At 35.6% G+C, this 18,170-nt stretch overlaps 1 protein-coding gene across 4 annotated transcripts; it reads right to left on the reverse strand.

The window, feature by feature from the left end:
- Positions 1 to 1,845: 1,845 nt before the first annotated feature.
- Positions 1,846 to 18,000, reverse strand: RAB23 (RAB23, member RAS oncogene family). 4 transcript variants are annotated; one of them, XR_003254763.1, is made up of 8 exons: positions 17,645 to 18,000; positions 16,010 to 16,211; positions 15,092 to 15,177; positions 10,526 to 10,682; positions 8,935 to 9,017; positions 7,732 to 7,824; positions 6,661 to 6,879; positions 1,846 to 3,807 (listed from the first exon to the last, which is right to left on the reverse strand). XR_003254763.1 is itself a non-coding variant. In XM_026073121.1 (7 exons), exons 2-7 carry the CDS (start codon positions 16,162 to 16,164, stop codon positions 6,740 to 6,742), a joined length of 714 nt encoding a protein of 237 aa, XP_025928906.1. In that variant the 5' UTR covers positions 16,165 to 16,211; positions 17,645 to 18,000; the 3' UTR covers positions 1,846 to 6,739. The 4 variants fall into 4 exon arrangements, 1 of the variants encoding a protein (XP_025928906.1); XR_003254762.1 differs by having other exon boundaries at positions 1,846 to 5,917; XR_003254761.1 differs by having other exon boundaries at positions 1,846 to 5,917; positions 6,569 to 6,879.
- Positions 18,001 to 18,170: the final 170 nt, after the last annotated feature.

Genomic DNA, 18,170 nt, shown 5'->3' on the forward strand with positions numbered 1-18,170 from the left:
AGATGATTAGGGGACTGGAGCATCTCTCTTATGAGGAAAGGCTGAGAGAGCTGGGCCTGTTCAGCCTGGAGAAGAGAAGGCTGAGAGGGCATCTTATCAATGTATACAAATATCTAAAGGGAGAGTGTCAGGAGTTTGGAGCCAGACTCTTTTCAGTGGTGCCCAGCAACAGGACGCGAGGCAGCGGGCACAAACTGAAACACAGGAAGCTCCATCTGAATATGAGGAAAAACTTCTTCACTGTGAGGGTGACAGAGCACTGGCACAGGTTGCCCAGAGAGGTGGTGGAGTCTCCTTCTCTGGAGATATTCAAAAGCTGCCTGGATGCAATCCTGTGCAACGTGCTCTAGGTGACCCTGCTTGAGCAGGGGGGTTGGASTAGATGATCTCCAGAGGTCCCTTCCAACCTCAGCRATTCTGTGATTCTGTGAAAGCTTCCAGCTGTTTAACAAAGCATTGAAGTCCATGATAATGTGGTACAGCACAGGTTTTCTCAAAAATCTCTCTCTGAAATACGGTTCAAGTGAACATAGTCTATCTATGCTCAAAATATTCCTTCAGGCAGCTAAAAGTCATTCTACTTTTTACACCATTTACTAGTAAACACAACTGTGATTTTGCTCTCAAGGACAAAAATGAAGTGATCACAGTATCAACAGATGAGTTAATAGCATAGATTAGCCTTATTTTGGCCTAAGTTACTAGAGTTTATGCTTTCTTAAGTTCTGTTTGCCTTACGCTTTCTAAATTCTGTATCTGACCTACAAGTGCCTCTACCATTACCCTCTCCTAAGCTTTTTTAAGATAGCATACTGACTTTCCACATCCATTAAATATCTCATAGGTTTGAACAATCAGTATTTTTACAGTAGGTGAAACTACCTTTAACAAAGTTTCACTCATACAGGCATACCTGTAGACATCTACTGAGTATTTTTCTGTAGTTTCAAACTGGCTGTCTTAGACATCTATTACTGCTAATATAACTCAAAATAGCTAAAGACAGTTGATATGCGAGTGACAGGAATCAACAAAAAAACAGATGGAAGATTTTTAAATATCTCTCTATATAAAAGTACTATCTGTTGTGGGRAAAAAAAAATAAAAATACAGTCAATCAGGCTCAGCAGGCATAAGGCACAACTGAGACAAAGTCAGGTGTAGAAAAATAGCTACATTTACACACTAAAAGATTGGTTCTGGTATCTCCTGAGCAAAGAAATAAGGTTATTCTCTACTTTTCAGCATAATCCAGTCCTGGAAAACAGTGATCTGCAAGCATGGAAAGTTTTCTCAGACATGACAAAGCACGCAGGTGTTTCAAATGGTTATGTTGGGGACCGGCAGCAGATGACTGGCCATCTTAAATGGCCACCTAGCTTCCTGCAGGTGAATGTGATATGGTGGCACTGTACATAAAGACCCWCCTAGATAGTGTCAAAGCTTAATTCAAGCTACCTGATCTAATACTATGTAGTACCTACGAAGAGTTTTCTCACATTCCAAGGTGTTTTTTCTGCTAAAACACTGCTAATTAATCCTTACTGGGATGCTAAGCAAGCAAACCTTTTCATATACAAAACTGGATGCAAGAGAAGGTAATAGTACACTATTTTCCAAATTACCTGGGTAGGAGGCAGACCCAGATGCTGTGAGTTCTGTTTTACTAAAAACAATGGACTAGACATCTGTTTATTTTCAGAAAATCAATCAAGCATCTTTGATATATTAGCAATATTTTAATGTCATTTTCAATGTCTACAAACATTTATAGGCTTGCTAATTTAAACTGGGTCACTATATTAGTCAGACTAATCATGGAAAAAGCAGAAGCCAACCACAAAGAGCAGAAGCACATGTTTGTATTTGAACTCAGTGGAGAAGAAACTAAGAGGCAAGAGCTCAGAAACAGTGTTTCTATTAGAGTGGGATGCCCACACTTGTGCCTTTTAGGGTTTCTGTAATGTGTGTTGCTTTGGATCCCAACTGTTAGCGACATACGGATTAGAATCAGGCACACAAGTTTCTGAGCAGACTCATGTTGCACAGCCACAGGGGTATAACAATTTCTTGCAATTTAATACACTGAAAATTTAATATAACTACAGAAGTAGTGACCTGTAATCAGACCAGACAGTAATCAAATAAAAATGTACATACATCGCTGTGAAACAACTAATGTCACTTACAAGAGAATAGTAGAATTAACTCCTATGGATTTTACAGGAACAGCATACACAGAATATTTAATTTTAAACATTTATTTTTTCACTTGAGGATTAACTAAGTTATATTGGCATTTTTTCTAAAAATATATATTACATGAACTTGAGTGCATGAAGGTGATAAAAATACTTATATACATTATCTGTTTTAACCATTCAGATTCACATGAACTTGCAAATACAGCAAGCAATTTATAAGTAACAATGTATTTTTATCTTAGCAATGAGAGCAGTATTTCTCCTGGTCCAGATTATTATTATTATTATTTTTTGGACCATCTTGAGTTGGTTCTGCTGAACATTTATCTCAGTAAGAGACGACAGGAATACTCACTCCACTGCGTATCAGTATTACCTTAATGCTACTAGTACCCTGAGAATGAGGCTAATTTAGTACTGCATAAATAGAACTCAAGTGGCGTTGAGATGACTCTCAGCTCTCATACAGAACACAATTTATTATTTAAAACAGAACTGTTTGAAATTTCTCTTATTCTGCTCTAGCATCATTAGTCCAAAATTTATTATTCCTACTTTTTTTTTTAAACAGTTTTGATTATCCATAAGGTGCCATATTTAAGAAAGAAGTATTTCAATTGGTAAGCCTCAGATACTATTTGAGCACATAAAATGATACACACAACTGATAATTCCTATGTAAATATGGTAAGGTAGTTTTGATGAAATCAAGCTTATTGGACCATGCTTGCTCTCCGTTTGATGTACAATTAGGGTTTAGGAACTGCAATTTTAGCCAAAAATTTATGATCCCATTTAGAAAAGCAGTAGGGACTTAGGTACTGTCACTGGAATGCAAGAAGCATATTTGTTTGTTTGCTCTATGATTGAATTCCCACAAGTGAGTTCACCAGTGCAAATAATGGATTCTTTTACTTATTAACTGGTAGCTAGCTATCAGCTTGACTAGATGAATTAACAGGTTCAATGTGCATGTTCACTGAGTTTTCTGTATGTACTCAAGCAAAACCACTAAGTGCTACAATGTGTTCAGCTGCTCAATTCCCTTTAGTAATAACATACATCTACAGAAGTGATGTAAAGGAAAACTGCATGTCAGATATGCTGTAGCCCAATAGCAAAAAATAAGACAATTTTACTTAAGTATAAACAAAAAATTAAACAGCAAATCACATTGACAGTATGGTAATTTGGACATTTTGACAAAAAAAGGTAAGCTTTGCCTTAAGAAACACTGAAAATAAGAAAGCTCCAAAATTGTCTTAAATGGAATATTTATGATTTTTAAATTAAGCACACACACACACACACACACACACAAATCTTAGTGTGACCAATGTTACAACTTTGAGATTTGTTATTTCCAGTTGGAAATGCATCCTAGCATTACTACTTCGCATCAAATGATGCCCCACTTACTGGGAAGACACCCATTCACTGAATGGATACGACACAGGAGTGACAGATGCTTTAGCGTACAGAGTCTTCAGTGAATGCTTATTTCATTAAGGCATTAACAATTACAGAAGTTTTCCATCAGTGGTAGCGTTATCAGCTGAAAGCGAAGAATACTGGCAAGATCCAGATAATATATCCAATGCAGCTATTCAAGAGATATTAACAGATATAACAGGTTTAGTCTCACAGAACAAAACTTCGTGTCTTGCAATAGGAACATCTGTTGCTCACGATACAGTATGCTGCTTTACCACAGGTATCACAGACAGCTACGTCCTCCTCCACCATGGAGTCACACAAGATGCACAGAGGGCATTTTTATTACCAGCTCTGCATGCATAGGTTTTGGTAAATAAACTGTATTAGGGTATTTTAATGAGAATACTTTGAGTGGGGAATGGGGCAATGTTTATAATAAAAATTATTCCCAAGGGACCGCCTGAGTGCTAAAAGTTTAGGCCTGTCTTTTCATCCAAAAGCCAAAAACTACTCCCAAGTAGCGATGTGAATACTTAAGGAATTCTGCAATATGCAAGTCATCTGGTTCACATCTGCATACTAAAACCAGCAGGAAAAAAAAATGTAAATTTTAAAGTAATGTACATGCAGAGTATTCTCCTGACAAATGCTCATTTGGACAGTTTCTATCTCTGTCATAGTGGAGAATAAGCACTGCAAAGTACAAAGAAAAAGTCACTTTAGAATTAAGATGGGATTAGAATTAAAACTGATTGTTACCCAATGCTGCAAATATATTCTTAGCTTAAAGCCAATAAGTACTAAATTTCAACATCTCCTAAATTTAGCAAGTCTGTCAAGTCTCCACCTATGAAAATTTCTACTGAGTTTTCAGTTCTTAAAATAGTGGTTTGTAATGACAGACCTTAAATACAAACGTTTATTATATGTAATAATGACTTATTTTTCAGTACTCTGTACAAAGTTAAATAAGACAAAAAAGATGTTTCAGACACTTTGTGGCTGTTTGCTTAAAAAAAGAAACTGGCAGACAGACAGTGAAATGTATAAGTTTCCATATTAAAAACATTTGTTAAAATTTTTCATGCGCACATTCTACCCTAAGTAGTAAGATGGCCCCATTACATACAGTTATAAGTCTCTCTGTTACCAAATCCTAAATACCTTACTTCTTAAATTGCTAAAACAGGTGGGACTCAATCCATTTACACATACATACAGTGATTAAATGCACTTGTTAAAAAATAAAGGCCCTTATCCAAGAGAGAATATAGGAAACACATGGTGAAGAACACACAGTTTTGCTGCAATAGCAAAGGGGATCAAATGCCTTGAAGACCACCTTCTTGCCAGCAACAGGAGATGCTGCAACAGCTTGTCAAAGAAACAAAGGTACTTGGCAGAAAGGCTAATATAGTAAACATAAAATACAGTGTTCAGAGATCTTTAGTGTTTGTGCATAACTGTTGCCACCCACTTTTCTCACTGCAGACAGTGGGACAAGAATACGTTTCAGCTTTCATACTCATTGACTTAGAAGTAAAGTAAATCAAGCTTCCTACATGAATTCACACAGTGAAAAGTCCTCCTTCTTAAAATATACAGGATCAGTCAAGTCATTTTCAATCTCATACACTATTTAAAAAAATATTAAAATTCTTATTTTTTTTTTTTCAAGCAGAGTATTTTGCATTTGTCACTGGCAAGTTAGTTATAGAAATCCTAGAAAGTTCATACTACAAAAAACATGTAAACAAAATGGATATTTTAAAATGAATGCATGTTTTTGAAGAGGATTAAAAAGTATTTATTTTTGGTAAATAGGAGATATCTTGATCAACATATTTATAGCACCTTAGTGATTTAGGAGCCTAAGCCCAAATACATTTAATTTAGATTTGGGCTCCTAAATCACTTCTGTAAATTACTTAAGCACTTTGAAAAATTTTTGCCATGCCTCTGATCTGGCTGATTGATTAGATTTTCTTTAACCAGCAGCTAGCTCTGAATCTATGAAAACATTAAAGAAAGTCTCATTAATGTAATTCAGTCATCAGCTGCAATTTCTTGGATCCTCTGCAGTCTAGTTTATGATATCCAAGAGGAATTTCTCCAAAGAACTCAAACATTTCGTGACACCACTTTGCAAGTTCTTTTTTCATAGATGATACAGCATACAGGAATCAGGTTTTGGACAGGAGTATGATTATGTTTATAGGTTCCATCTGGATAATTGTTAGTGTCAGAGACCATGTTATTTGTTCAACCTGTTAAGACTGAGAAAAACAAACTTACAAGAACATCTGTAGCATAGCATTAGGTAAAAAGAAGTAACGTTTTTGGCACCATACATTTTTAAATCTAAGCTTTTAGGCCCAAGGTGTGGCAAGTTAAACACACRCAGTACCAACTGGGAAAGTCTCGTCTGAAATGCAAAACTTTTAAAGGAAAAAAAATATTTWAAAAATCATTAGCTGGTCTGCACAATAAATCAGATAATGTATACGCTTCAATTTAGCCTAAATATTCATACCAAATGTTTACACATACACCTTAACACTCATATAATACAAGTATATTGCACTAACAGAATTGCCAGAATCCATACGAATATAGTCTGGCATAAAATGTGATGTCTTCATTGTGCTCTTCATTTAACTTTTTAAATGTCCTGGCTAAGCAATTCTATCATGTTTTCTTTTAAATTTAGTTGGAAGTGGCTACTTCACCTTGGGCCATAATATTATGGTCTGTACCTATACTTGTAAGCATTATCCTTACGTTATTTGTGCTTCACAATTCAGCAAAACCTAGTTCATAGCTCTGTAAGTAATTCCTTCAAACAGGAGAAGCTTGCTTAATTTTTAGGAAGTGCACAGGGCAGCCATGGTTCTATGTTTTGCCACCAGGTGTCTCACTCTACTCACCAAAAAACATTGCATCAGCAATTTTATTTAAATCCACCATCTGTCAAAGATCCCATAGGCACAAGAGACTTGCTAAAGCACTGGTAAAATACCTCTACAGCTGACTGTATTCTGTATTGAATTGCACAACTTCATCCAATTCACTGTCATTCTTTTTCCTCCAAAAGYGGTCTAAAGTATGCTGCAGTTGCTAAAAGGACTTCTGTTTTTCTTGGTCCTCTGTTTGTTTGGTCTAAGGTTGATGACATCTCCGCCATTAAGACTGCTAGAATTCTGGTTGGAGTGACTTCCACCAGCCGTACTAAAAACACCTACAGAATTTAAAGACAAGAAAAGTACTTCTGTTTCTTTACATCCTGCAGCATAATACACTGACGCTTAAGATCCAACACTTACTAATAGGTAGTAATGCACCTCAAAAGCAAACTCTAGTTTTTGAAGGCTTTATTTTTGTTGTCACTTGTACAGCTAAGTTTGAAGTACAGCCAGTTGGAATTACTAGCCAGGCAGTATTTAAAGCTAGTATACATCTACATAATTGAAGGGTAGTGATGCACTCAGACACTAATCCCATGGCAACAAATTTACGGTTGAGTAATACAGTAAAAGAACATGACAACTTGAAAGTCAGAAAGTTTGCTGAGATAAAGTYAAGGAAAAAGACTGAATAAAAGGGAAATGCTTTAAGGAAAATAAATCAACTGACTCAGAAGTGCTTTAAAGAAGAGCTACAAAAGTTCAGTGTTCCCTCACAAAAGTCTAAGCTTACAGAGACCCTCTTATTACATGCCAGATATTTTCACAGTGAGCTTCTTGTAAATCTGCACCAAGATGAGTAACACTAATACTAATTACATTAAAAAACAAAACAAACCAAAACAACCATCCTTTCTCAAGTCCTTACACAATGTTTGTTTAAAAGAATTTAATAATTGGCACTTGCCAAACATTGGCTATAAAGTTCACTTGTGTCAGTTTGACAATCTTGTAATTTTAGAGTCACAAAGTTATTTTACAAAAGGAAAGGAGACAATATACTAAGATAGGAGAGTACTAATTAGAGCCTGACTTAACTTCTGTTAATTCCAAAAGGACACAAAAGAGACCATATGCTTTGATGGCAAATAACACTGTCTTCTTGTTTTTTATTGAAGTGTACTTACCAATCTTGTTACTGCTTGTATGTACTAGTTCTGGATCTTCAGCTGTTTGTTGCTTGAGCCTTTGAAGATATTTATCAGCCAAATATTTAAAAACTGAAATGTCAAAAAAAAGTATGTCATAGTATGCTTAAAAAAATAGTCTTCATATCAATAAAAATATTTTCATACCAAAAATTTGCTTGGTGACAGAAGTGCATTTGACAGAATAGGTTTGCTACAATCTGGTAAGTGTTTCTCTCTCGGCAGGCTATATTATATATATATAATTTCACAACAAGCCTTAGAATAATAGCAATCTTGTAAAGTAAGGCTATTAATAAAACTCAGCAGCATCATTGTTCTAATATAACTAATGCTATCCCTATATGTATAAGGGTATAAAAAGGCTGTCTAAAATTCTGAAAAGTCTGCAACTATATGAGAATTTTCAGAACCTATATACGTAACAGTTATTTACAGTTGTAAATACTAACTCATTTAGTGCCAATACACAAAAAGTTTACATTTTTTTTATGTAGAAAGTCTGTAGAAAATTTGCTTTCCAATTTGAAAGATATTAATGGTGGAGAAACAAGAAGTTCATTTCTAAGATTCTCTGATTAAACAAAAAAATAAGTCATCAGAGACACAAAGTTTCATGCTTAGTCAAAACTACTCCACACAGGATAGGAACTGAAGTACAATACCGTTACAAAATTAAATACATGCATTAAAAAGTGATACTTAGGAACTGGCAAAGTATCACCAACAGAAAAAAGGCTGCAACAAATCCCATTTTTAAATATACTTTAACTATTAATGAAAATATTAAATAATCATTTATCCAAATTATTTATTAACTGAGCTATTAATTATTATGAACTAAGCTGTTCAACAATTGCATATTGTAATAACTGAGGTTTTACCTATACAATTTTTTTAAAGCTCAGTGCTATTGACTGTCAGTAAGCACTAACAAGCCTAAACACAGTGGCACTTTTAAATACTCCAGCTATACTACACACACAAGGAAACAGACATAACACACTGGTATCAAACAATTATAGCTATGTTTAAAGTGTGCTGCTAAGAAATATAAAAAGGTTGGTGAACAGCGCACACACACAAAAAAATCTGAGACAACAGATCAGCTCCAAACTACACAGATGTATGGCACTATACAGCAGATGCCATGATAGACACCTACTCCGCTGCATCTCTTACCTTCAGTTACATTTAGGTCTTCTTTCACAGATGCTCGGTAGAATCTTAATTTTAGCTTTTTTGCCAGTGCTTCTGCCTCTTCACTGCACAATAGAAGAAGACTTTGTAAATACTAATTTGTATCATTTGTCAACATTTATCAATATTTATGGACAAAATGCTTTGTGGTTAGTCAAAAATGACAAGGTGGGTTAAGAAGCTCTGAACATACAGACATACCTGATCCTTAATTGCTTTACAGTATCTCCACTATGACAGGAAGTTATTTTACATGCAATTTCTTTATGGCCAAAAGTAATTGCATTTCAATATTTATTGACTTTATTAACAACTAAAATTTCCCAAGAGTTGCAAGACAGGTGTCAGTGAAACCAAAAGGAGGTTGTAATTATGATAATGATCAATAGACTCAGAATAATGATTACTACAGCAAAGGAAAAACAACCAAAACCCCCAATTCTTAGATATATTTTAGTAAAGCAGTAGAGTAGATGATGCAATCAAATGAGTGTAGAGGTGAAATCAAGAATTACTTTTTTTTGTGAAGTGGAAAAAAGCTCAACTTGTGCTGAATTTTAAGGAAAGGTTGAGGGAAGTTATGAGAATTTCACCAAGGGAAATTATGTCATCAGAAAGATGAAGTTGCTGAGGCAGATGAAGAATTTTGAGGACAAAACCTAAGTGACATACCATAAATAAAGGAGGAGTTCAAATGCAATTTTGCTTTTCCTTTGAAAAATCCTCAGTATTCTTTGCAGAGGGAGTAGAAGCTGATTTATGCCATCAGTGATGGCAAACAGAGAACAAGGAGAGCCAGTGTAGGAAACAGCAAAAGGGAGAAATAATTTAAATCTCTCAGGAAGATGGTAGAAATAAAGAGGTGGAGAATGGTCAGCCTTATCATGCAGTATTTTCCACAGTATACGCTGTTAAGCTGATTTTGTAGCAGAAATGAAATGAGGCATAGATACAAGAAGTAAGGCAGAATGGATTGACAGTAAAATCTATGAAGAAAAATACAATGAAGAAGGATCAGCACAATGCAGTTTGAGAATATTAACAGATACAGATTTCTATAAGTTATGTTTTGATAGAAATGGGCAAAAGAATAAATTCAAGAAAAGCAAAGAATATTATGATAGTTTTTCAAAAAGCTGTTTAATACTTCTTTATCAATTTAGCAAGCGTTCACTAGCCAAACCAGATTTCATAACTTCACTGGCACACAGCAGAGTCTAGCAGTAACTATAAATTTTAATCAGGAAATTCAGTTTTTGAGCTTCCTATTTAAAAAAGGAGAGAATCATATCATGGCACAACCAAACTCTTCAGGCCATTCCTCTGTCTGATTCTTAAGATGATGACATGAAGCAAAGTTCCTAGCCCAGCAAGCCCATCTATGCAAAGAACTACACTCACGCAGTAACACCAATCATCAGCGTTTCTAGGACATGCTTTCATACAGGTTCTAGGTTTGATAACCTAGGCATCATAAGCCTTCACAAGAAAATCCCATAGATTTTTTTCTTTTTAAGTATGTATATACAGGATTATATGTTGTTCTTTAAAAACAGCATCATAAAACTCCTACTTCTTTATACAAGAGTCATCAAGGAGATCAATCTTATTCTGTACAAGAACTGTGGGAATGTCTCCAACTTCGGTCACCACTTTTTCCTTCCAGGTAGGGATTGCTTTGAAGGACTCTCTGTCAGTTGTAGAAAACACAAGAACACAAGCCTGGGCGCCTAAAAATATACAACCCAATTACAAATACGAATATATACAAATCAGCCAACAAACAAAAAAAAAGAACCATATCATATAAAATGTATTTGGAATATGAGGGTTTTTTTCCAGTTTATCCCATAAAAGTCAACTTTTATTACCAGCTTGTGTCAAACTAATGGTTAGAAAATTCCCAAAATGAAAAGTAATAAATTGCTATGTTATTTTGATCATTGTTCCCATTCTTCACAATGGTTATGGGTCTGTTACCTTTCAAGCTATTCCAGCAAGGTCTGTGTATGCAGGGGAAAGGAATAGGAGGGGGAGTAGAAAGGACTGGAAAAGGGGGTTGTTTTTTCCTTACTGTTTTTCAGATAGTTTAATGGAAGCCAAATACCAAATATTTTTCAGTATTTGTAAAACTCACTATACATTATTCCTTATGCTACAATAATTTGGATTTTAAAAAGTAGAAAAATTAAAATTCTCAAGGAAAGTTGTGGCTATTTGAAGAATGTCATTTAATAGCTCTTTGAAGAAAATAAGTATATTTCTAATTCATGCTCATTCTATCACAGCACTCTGATAAGTGATAAAGGTCTTGACTGTTCTTTGCTATCCTCAAGAAACTACTTTTCTTTGCATGTTAAACACATGGAGAAACACTTTATTACTTATATTCCTTTAATATATTTGATATTTAATAATATAATTCTGTATATTTGCAAAAGGAACTGATAGCTGATGTCTTTGAGATTCTGCAGTGYTGTCTTGTGGCAAATGTCCCAATGTAATATATATAGCATGAAAAATTATTTCCTTTTATCAATATGATTTTTATTTTACCTATGAGTTTCACTGAGTATCCCCCACTCCTGTATTCTGTTTGCCTTTGTACTTTTTTGACGCAAAGTGCTCGATTACTTTTATTAGGTTTCCTCTTATTTATGAGCTCAAAGCCAAGTTTGGTTTAGTTTTACAAGTTTTCCTATGCTCTTTAACATTCTTTCACCTACCTTTAAGACCTTCCCAGTCTTGCTATATACAGTTTTATACCGAATAATAAGAACTGCCCTCAGAATTTCACATTAAGTTCTACCAATAAAACAGTAGCAATGTAAAGCTTGCCATAATTTTTCCTTTCTTACTTTTTTTTGTGTGTGTGCGTGTGATCAGTGCTTTGAAAAATCCTATACCTTTATTTTAACAAGTTTCCATGCTAGCTGCACAATCATTGATACAGTACTCAAAAGTAGGCTAATTCGGAAAAAAATTACAGAGTAGCGCTAGCATCTCTACTTGATTCAAGTAGAGCATAAGCTTGTCAGCTGAGCAGATCTCAAAGATCCTCAGTAAACTGTCCCATCCTCATAAACTCTGTAATCGTATTTTCTCCTTTCACAATGGTACAAAGCCCATGTAAGAGAAAACGGGTAAAGAAATTTCTTACCACAGGTGGACTCACCCAAGGCTTTATACCTGCACCTATTCATTTCACTCTTTTGCTCTTGGCCTCAGCTTTTTCAGGCCATGACAAGGAATGAGTTCACTATAAAACTGATGGTGGCACGTCCAGCCTCAAAGTGGGATCAGAATCCAAGGTCAATGAAATCATGATCCAGAAGTTCTTGTTTACTGTCGATGGTATGACTGCTGTGGATTCAGGCTATCTTTCATAGGTTTATAGCAGGATGTAATGTCTCACTAGCAATATCCAGAGTAGGGCTGTCTTGGTTCTGCTGGGGCCAGGACAGTCTTGCAGCCCTCCCATTATCATAGTTAATATGACTGAAATTGGTCGACATGTGTAAGCTAAAGCAATGCTACAAAGGCTTGAGAAATATGAAGTCTAACCGTCATGCAACAAAATGAGGTGCCTCATCATTTGACTAATCAGCAACTTGATAACAGACTAATGAGCAAGATGTCTGTGTTCCATCAGAAAACTAATAAGGATCTATATCAGACAGAAGTGGTAGTGTATGTAGGAGGATGCACACACTAGGAAGTGTCCAATACTGCCTTGAAAGACAGTAATGTGAACAGAACACATGGCTAACAACAGCCACTTGTAAAAGTACTTAGCACATGAATAAAGTACCTAACCAATTAGAAAATGCATGATTTACATAGGATAGAAGAGGATAAACAGTAAGAGGGTGTGTGATACAATAAAGAAGTGTATACAAAGCTTTCTTCAAATCTTTGAATTTAGACCGCTGGATAGTTTGACTCCTGTGTTGTTTGATCGTGGGCATGCAGCTACACTGGCTACTTCGCATATCTACCTGCATATAGAAAACCACATGACAAATCCACTGTCAGCTCCATTTTTGTTTCTGAGTGAGGCTGAATAAATTTGGTCCCTGGACAAGACAAGGCTTAGGAATAGACTGTGAAGCATTAATGTGTGGTCACACACGTTAATGGTCAGGGATGAGCAACTGATCCCTGAAGAACAGACAATGCACAACATTCCAGGTGAATAAATAGGCCCTAGTGTAATGATAGTGGTCAGAGGGATGTGGGAGAGGCAGACAGTAACAGCTGAAGTAATAACCAGCATCTACCTTATCTACCTTGAAGGCATCTTCCCCATATCAGCAATAACTCACAATGAAATCCTTGTATTTCTGAAGTACGCTTGACTTGTTGCTTCTGTAACACCATGTTTGCAGACCTGCTGCTAAACTAAAATTGCATTCCAGGGTCTTATAATTTTGCTTGTCCTTCACGAGTCAAAGTCCAGTGTAGAACAGTCACCATTCCAAATAGCTTGAACTGTTAGATATCCATAATATTGTCTACAATGTGTATCCACAGGCATGTTTATGTTCTATTTCACTGCACTGCACTATTCTTCAGTGTAAAGATCTTAAAGGTAGAGTTCTAACTGCACTAGACTGGGTATGAGTCACAAGCAAGATTTCAAGATCGCCAAGCAGATTTTTTTCAGCCACCAGTTTTGCTTGTGGGAAGTGAGGCCAGTAAGTGTACTTCAAGGTTCCCCTCAATACTCCGTATTTTAGCATATCAGTCTCAGTAATCAGGAGAAAAAGGCTTTGGCTTGAAACAACTGAAGACAAACTTAATTCAATGTTTCAAAAACCCTTCAAATAAAGCTCACAACTGAGCTCGAGGCCAGGAGAGCAAAAAGGAAGCTCAAAGATATTCAAGTACTACTTTCTAATCACTTAAAATTCATAAGCTCAACTTGTAAACTGTACACTAACAGAATGGCCTGTTTCCACATAAGGATAAAAAGAAATAGGAAAAGCAGAAGTTTTTTTTTTTTTGAAAAAAAAAAATGGTAATCATCAATTACAAGTGACAATCAGAAATATTAGAAAAAAAATACTGGTTGCTAAAACTCTATCATAACATATTAAAAGGTCAGAAGACTATACGATCCTGAAACAGTAAGGCATAACTATTACTTTTGTCTCCAAAGAAGGTAATTTTTCTAAGATACCATAACAATACATTTTTTCCCTGCTATCAGGTAATTAGTGTATGACATGAAGTGACTAACACATAGTCTTTGCTATCTAAGTCATTCATGCGTCACATTAAATATAAAAAAAACCAAACCACAACCATTGTCAAATTATGTGTAAAGAAAGTCTAAGTAAGGAATTCATAACAGACTGAATAAACTGTCTTTATACAACTGAATAATGTAGTTTCTATTTATGAAGTAAATACACTTTCCAGCTATGTTAACGTGCTGAAGAGAGTCTGTCTGTACTAGCAACTGAACTGTTGTGCTTAGTAAAGCATCTTTCCAGGGTGGCTGCTGGATTTTTTTTTCCCCTTGGATTAATTTTTAAGTGCTTGAACCATAGGTTTTGGAACACTTACAAGTATATTTCTTACAGAAGCAAGCAAATACCTTTAGAAGAAAAATATAATGACAGAAAAGTTAGAAACTGCAAATCAAAATTAGGACACACAAATTTCTGAGTTCTGATTTCATTTCTCTCTCCATCTCCTCACTCCTATTATTGACAATAAATATTCAATATCACGACCAGAAGTTGCACCTGAAACTTCAAAACTATCTTAAAATATTTTAAAGAGTATACTGGATCAAAAATACAAGACGTTATCTTTTTTATATGTCAATGATTAAGTTAAATATTGCATTAAGTTGTCTGAATGACCACATACAGTTTCCATGCAGATATTAGTCTTATTTTGTTCAATGTTTTCTAAAGAGAAGTACTGAATATCCTGCATCAAGTGGCACTTAATTAAGTCAGGTATCTTACATGAAAGGGAAAACCATTCAGAACTGAATAAAGTGTGAATAAAACATGCTTTGCACATACATGAAATAACTAGAATTCTTATCAAAGAGATAGGAAAATGTCTTAAAAGATGTGCAGACTAAAAAACAAAGAACAAGTAACAAACACAGTATTTTCACCTCGGTAATAGGCCTTAGTTATTGCATCAAATTCTTCTTGACCAGCAGTGTCCCATAACATTAGCCTGACATCCTCATCATTAACTCTGAAATAAATGACATAATTTTGTCATCAGTACAAAAGCAATTCAGATCAACTGACATAAAAACATTTCCATCTCCACAATATGTTTGGTAATGGTAATTTAATTCAAGTTTAACTTGATTTAATGTAATCTAACTTAATACTGATAATGTTTCACGTCCATACCATGCTATGGCAACAGACCCTCAATTACATTATTTGCTGCTTCCCGACAATTCATATTACATTTTCCTCTTCTATCTCTTCCTCTATGTTTTCCTCCATGAGAAAAAAAATAATAAAGCAATCAAAACAAAAGCTTAGGTGCCTGAATAGTGATCCTTTTGTCTTTTTAATCAGCTTACACAATTTATAGAATGTGCTTCTCATTACAATATTTTCCTTTTTATCAAATATAATCGGCTGTTATCTGTTTACATTATGTAAAGTGCTTAGCTCTCTACTGTATTTATTTTTTCCCCACACTTATTTTATCTATTTTGGATAATAAATGTGTGTAATCATTTTATCATAAGCTCTTCCATTTTAGATAAGAAATGACCAAAAAAAAAAATCAACAGGTGGTAGAAAACACATGAAACCTGATAAAAAGCAGCTTAATATGACAGAGCTTCCACTTTTAATTTGTTTTTGAATTATAATTCTAAATCTTGGATGGAAAATAGAATGATGTGATTTTAGTCTACTGGGCAAAAGAGGAAACAGCTCCCTTTACTTAGCTTCAGAGACAGCAGACCTTGCATTTCAAGTCTCCATAAACCTTAAAGTTAGAAAAGAATAAAGAAATAGAGGGAAGGCAGAAATACATAGTAAACCATCTGTTTAATACATACTGAATTTGTCTCTCCAGGAAATCTACGCCAATAGTTTTCTTGTAGTCTTTTGTAAAAATCCCCTTGCAATATCTCTGAATCATACTGGATTTTCCAACAGCGCCATTTCCTACTACCACCACTTTGATGGCCACCTCCATATCTTCTTCCATCATCTCTGCAGCTCAGGCAATCTTCTACCTAATTCAGGAATCTCTCAATTCTGTAAATAAAGTAAATAGCTATGTTCATAAAAATATTGTGAATAGAGAGCAAGAGGAAAGATGATTACACATTAGGATACATAAAAACCTTACAATTTATTTCCAGCTCTGCCACAGGCTACTTGAGTGACTCTGAGCAAGTTATTTAATGAGTCTGTACTTTTATTTACCATTTATTAATYAGAAATGAAAATAACTGTCCTTTCGAAAATTTAGATTATGAATTTGTTAAGAGAGGGATGGTGGTTCATTTTCTGTTGTTTTTTTTAAACTGCCTATGGGTCCATCCTGAAATCCTTTCTCTGTTTTGACTTCTAGACAATAACATACTACMAATAATATGTTGCAGTTGTGACAATAAGTGGTCCTGAGCCCATATTATTTTATTGAAAGGCAATACATTGGAACAGAAATAATTTACCATACCAATTGAAAAATAAAGTTATTATTTATCTAGGTAATAAATATCAATATTAATAAACAAAATACTAGTTGATAAAGTAAATAATAATGATAAAGCTGTCACAGTTATCATCACTAAAGTGATTTGTACCAAGGCTTGCTCCAAATTAGAGCTGTTTAAAATGTTTATGTGACAAACACAGTATTGACTAAACATGCAGTCCATGTTATCTCTACAAAGTTAAACACACACCTGAAATAAGGATATAAAATACTTTAAAACACTATAAAAATTTTTTTTAATGAGTTTCTAGCTAAAATTCTATTACAAAATATCCACTTGGCACCTCCAGGCTAATGGCTGGCTAACGTGAATTCAGCACCTTTCAGTTCACAAAAATCAATCTTTCAATTTCAACAGATTGTGTGAACAGGAAAAATATTCTTCCACTATAGAAATGTGCTGTCACCTGTTGATTATATTGCTGATGCTCCTCTGCTAATATGTGCACAAAGTTCCACCAATCAATCCAGGGTGTCATTAGCCTAGAATATGGCAACTTGCAACTTCAGCCATTTGCTTCCTTATGCTCAGTCCAGGTACTAGCACCTAACACCAGTACTGATGCTTTGAATACAATTTATGCGTTCAAATCATAAACCTATTTAATTCTGTGATTATATCCCTTACTTCAGTTCTTATGAATTTGTTTAAATTTGTCTTTCTGAGGAATGGATAACCATCATAATCAAGTATATTTGTGTGCGCCGTTAAGTGCCAATAAGTCTACTGTTATCATTCAATTAACTTTTGGCGTGTGAATCAAAACACTAAACTGACTAAATATTATTTGATAAGCCAGAGGATGTGGCATTTTTCAAAGGTCATCTTTTTTAAAAACCAAGATGCTGAATAATCCAACTTTTTCAAAACATTTTTAAAACGTTTAAGCTTTTAAACCGGTTATCTTGCGAACACTCAGTACATAAGTTAGTTACATTAAAAAAGTCTCCAGCATAAATATATTACCTGTGCCCACACGACGCGGCCACTGCAGGGGAGCTCCCCAGTCTCCCTCCCACTGAATTGTGTCCGTGTCCAGCCGTCCGTTAACGGGAGACAAGGCCGAGCTGCTGAGGCACACGGGCAAAGCGCACTGCGCAGGCGGTTATGAGGGATACAGCGCTTCTACGTAAATTAAAATTCCAGCGGGGAAGAATTGAAAGTAATATATTAGAGTTACTGGAAAGATGTTTCATTCAGGTGGGTTTTTTGGGGGGAGGCAGAGAGGGAAGCCCACACAAAAGCCAAGTTTCCTCCGCTCCGCGGCGCTGGGATGTCATCGCAGCGATACCTGGCACCGGCACGGCCGCGCAGCCCACCCCACCGCCCGAGGTAAGGAATCCTCCTCCCCAGGCAGGAGGCAGCACGTATTTTTCAAACCGCCTGCCCGGCCCCGCACAGCGCGCTCCGCAGGGCCGCGCCACCCGACACCCCAGCGCCGCCTCGCCCGCCGGCAGCGGCCCCCCGGTTACCGCCGGCAGCGGTGAGCGCC

This window comes from Apteryx rowi, unplaced genomic scaffold (assembly GCF_003343035.1).
Source record: "Apteryx rowi isolate R43461 unplaced genomic scaffold, aptRow1 scaffold_361, whole genome shotgun sequence".
Lineage (NCBI taxonomy): Eukaryota > Metazoa > Chordata > Aves > Apterygiformes > Apterygidae > Apteryx > Apteryx rowi.

Bases quoted from the DNA above. Each gene is read 5' to 3' on its own strand.
- RAB23 (XM_026073121.1), bottom strand. From the start codon at position 16,164: ATGATGGAAGAAGATATGGAGGTGGCCATCAAAGTGGTGGTAGTAGGA. The intron at 15,178-16,009 runs GTATGTATTAAA...CATTTATTTCAG, and splicing joins TTCCTGGAGAGACAAATTCA to AGTTAATGATGAGGATGTCA. The intron at 9,018-10,525 runs GTAGGAGTTTTA...TCTATTGTGCAG, and splicing joins GATGACTCTTGTATAAAGAA to TGAAGAGGCAGAAGCACTGG.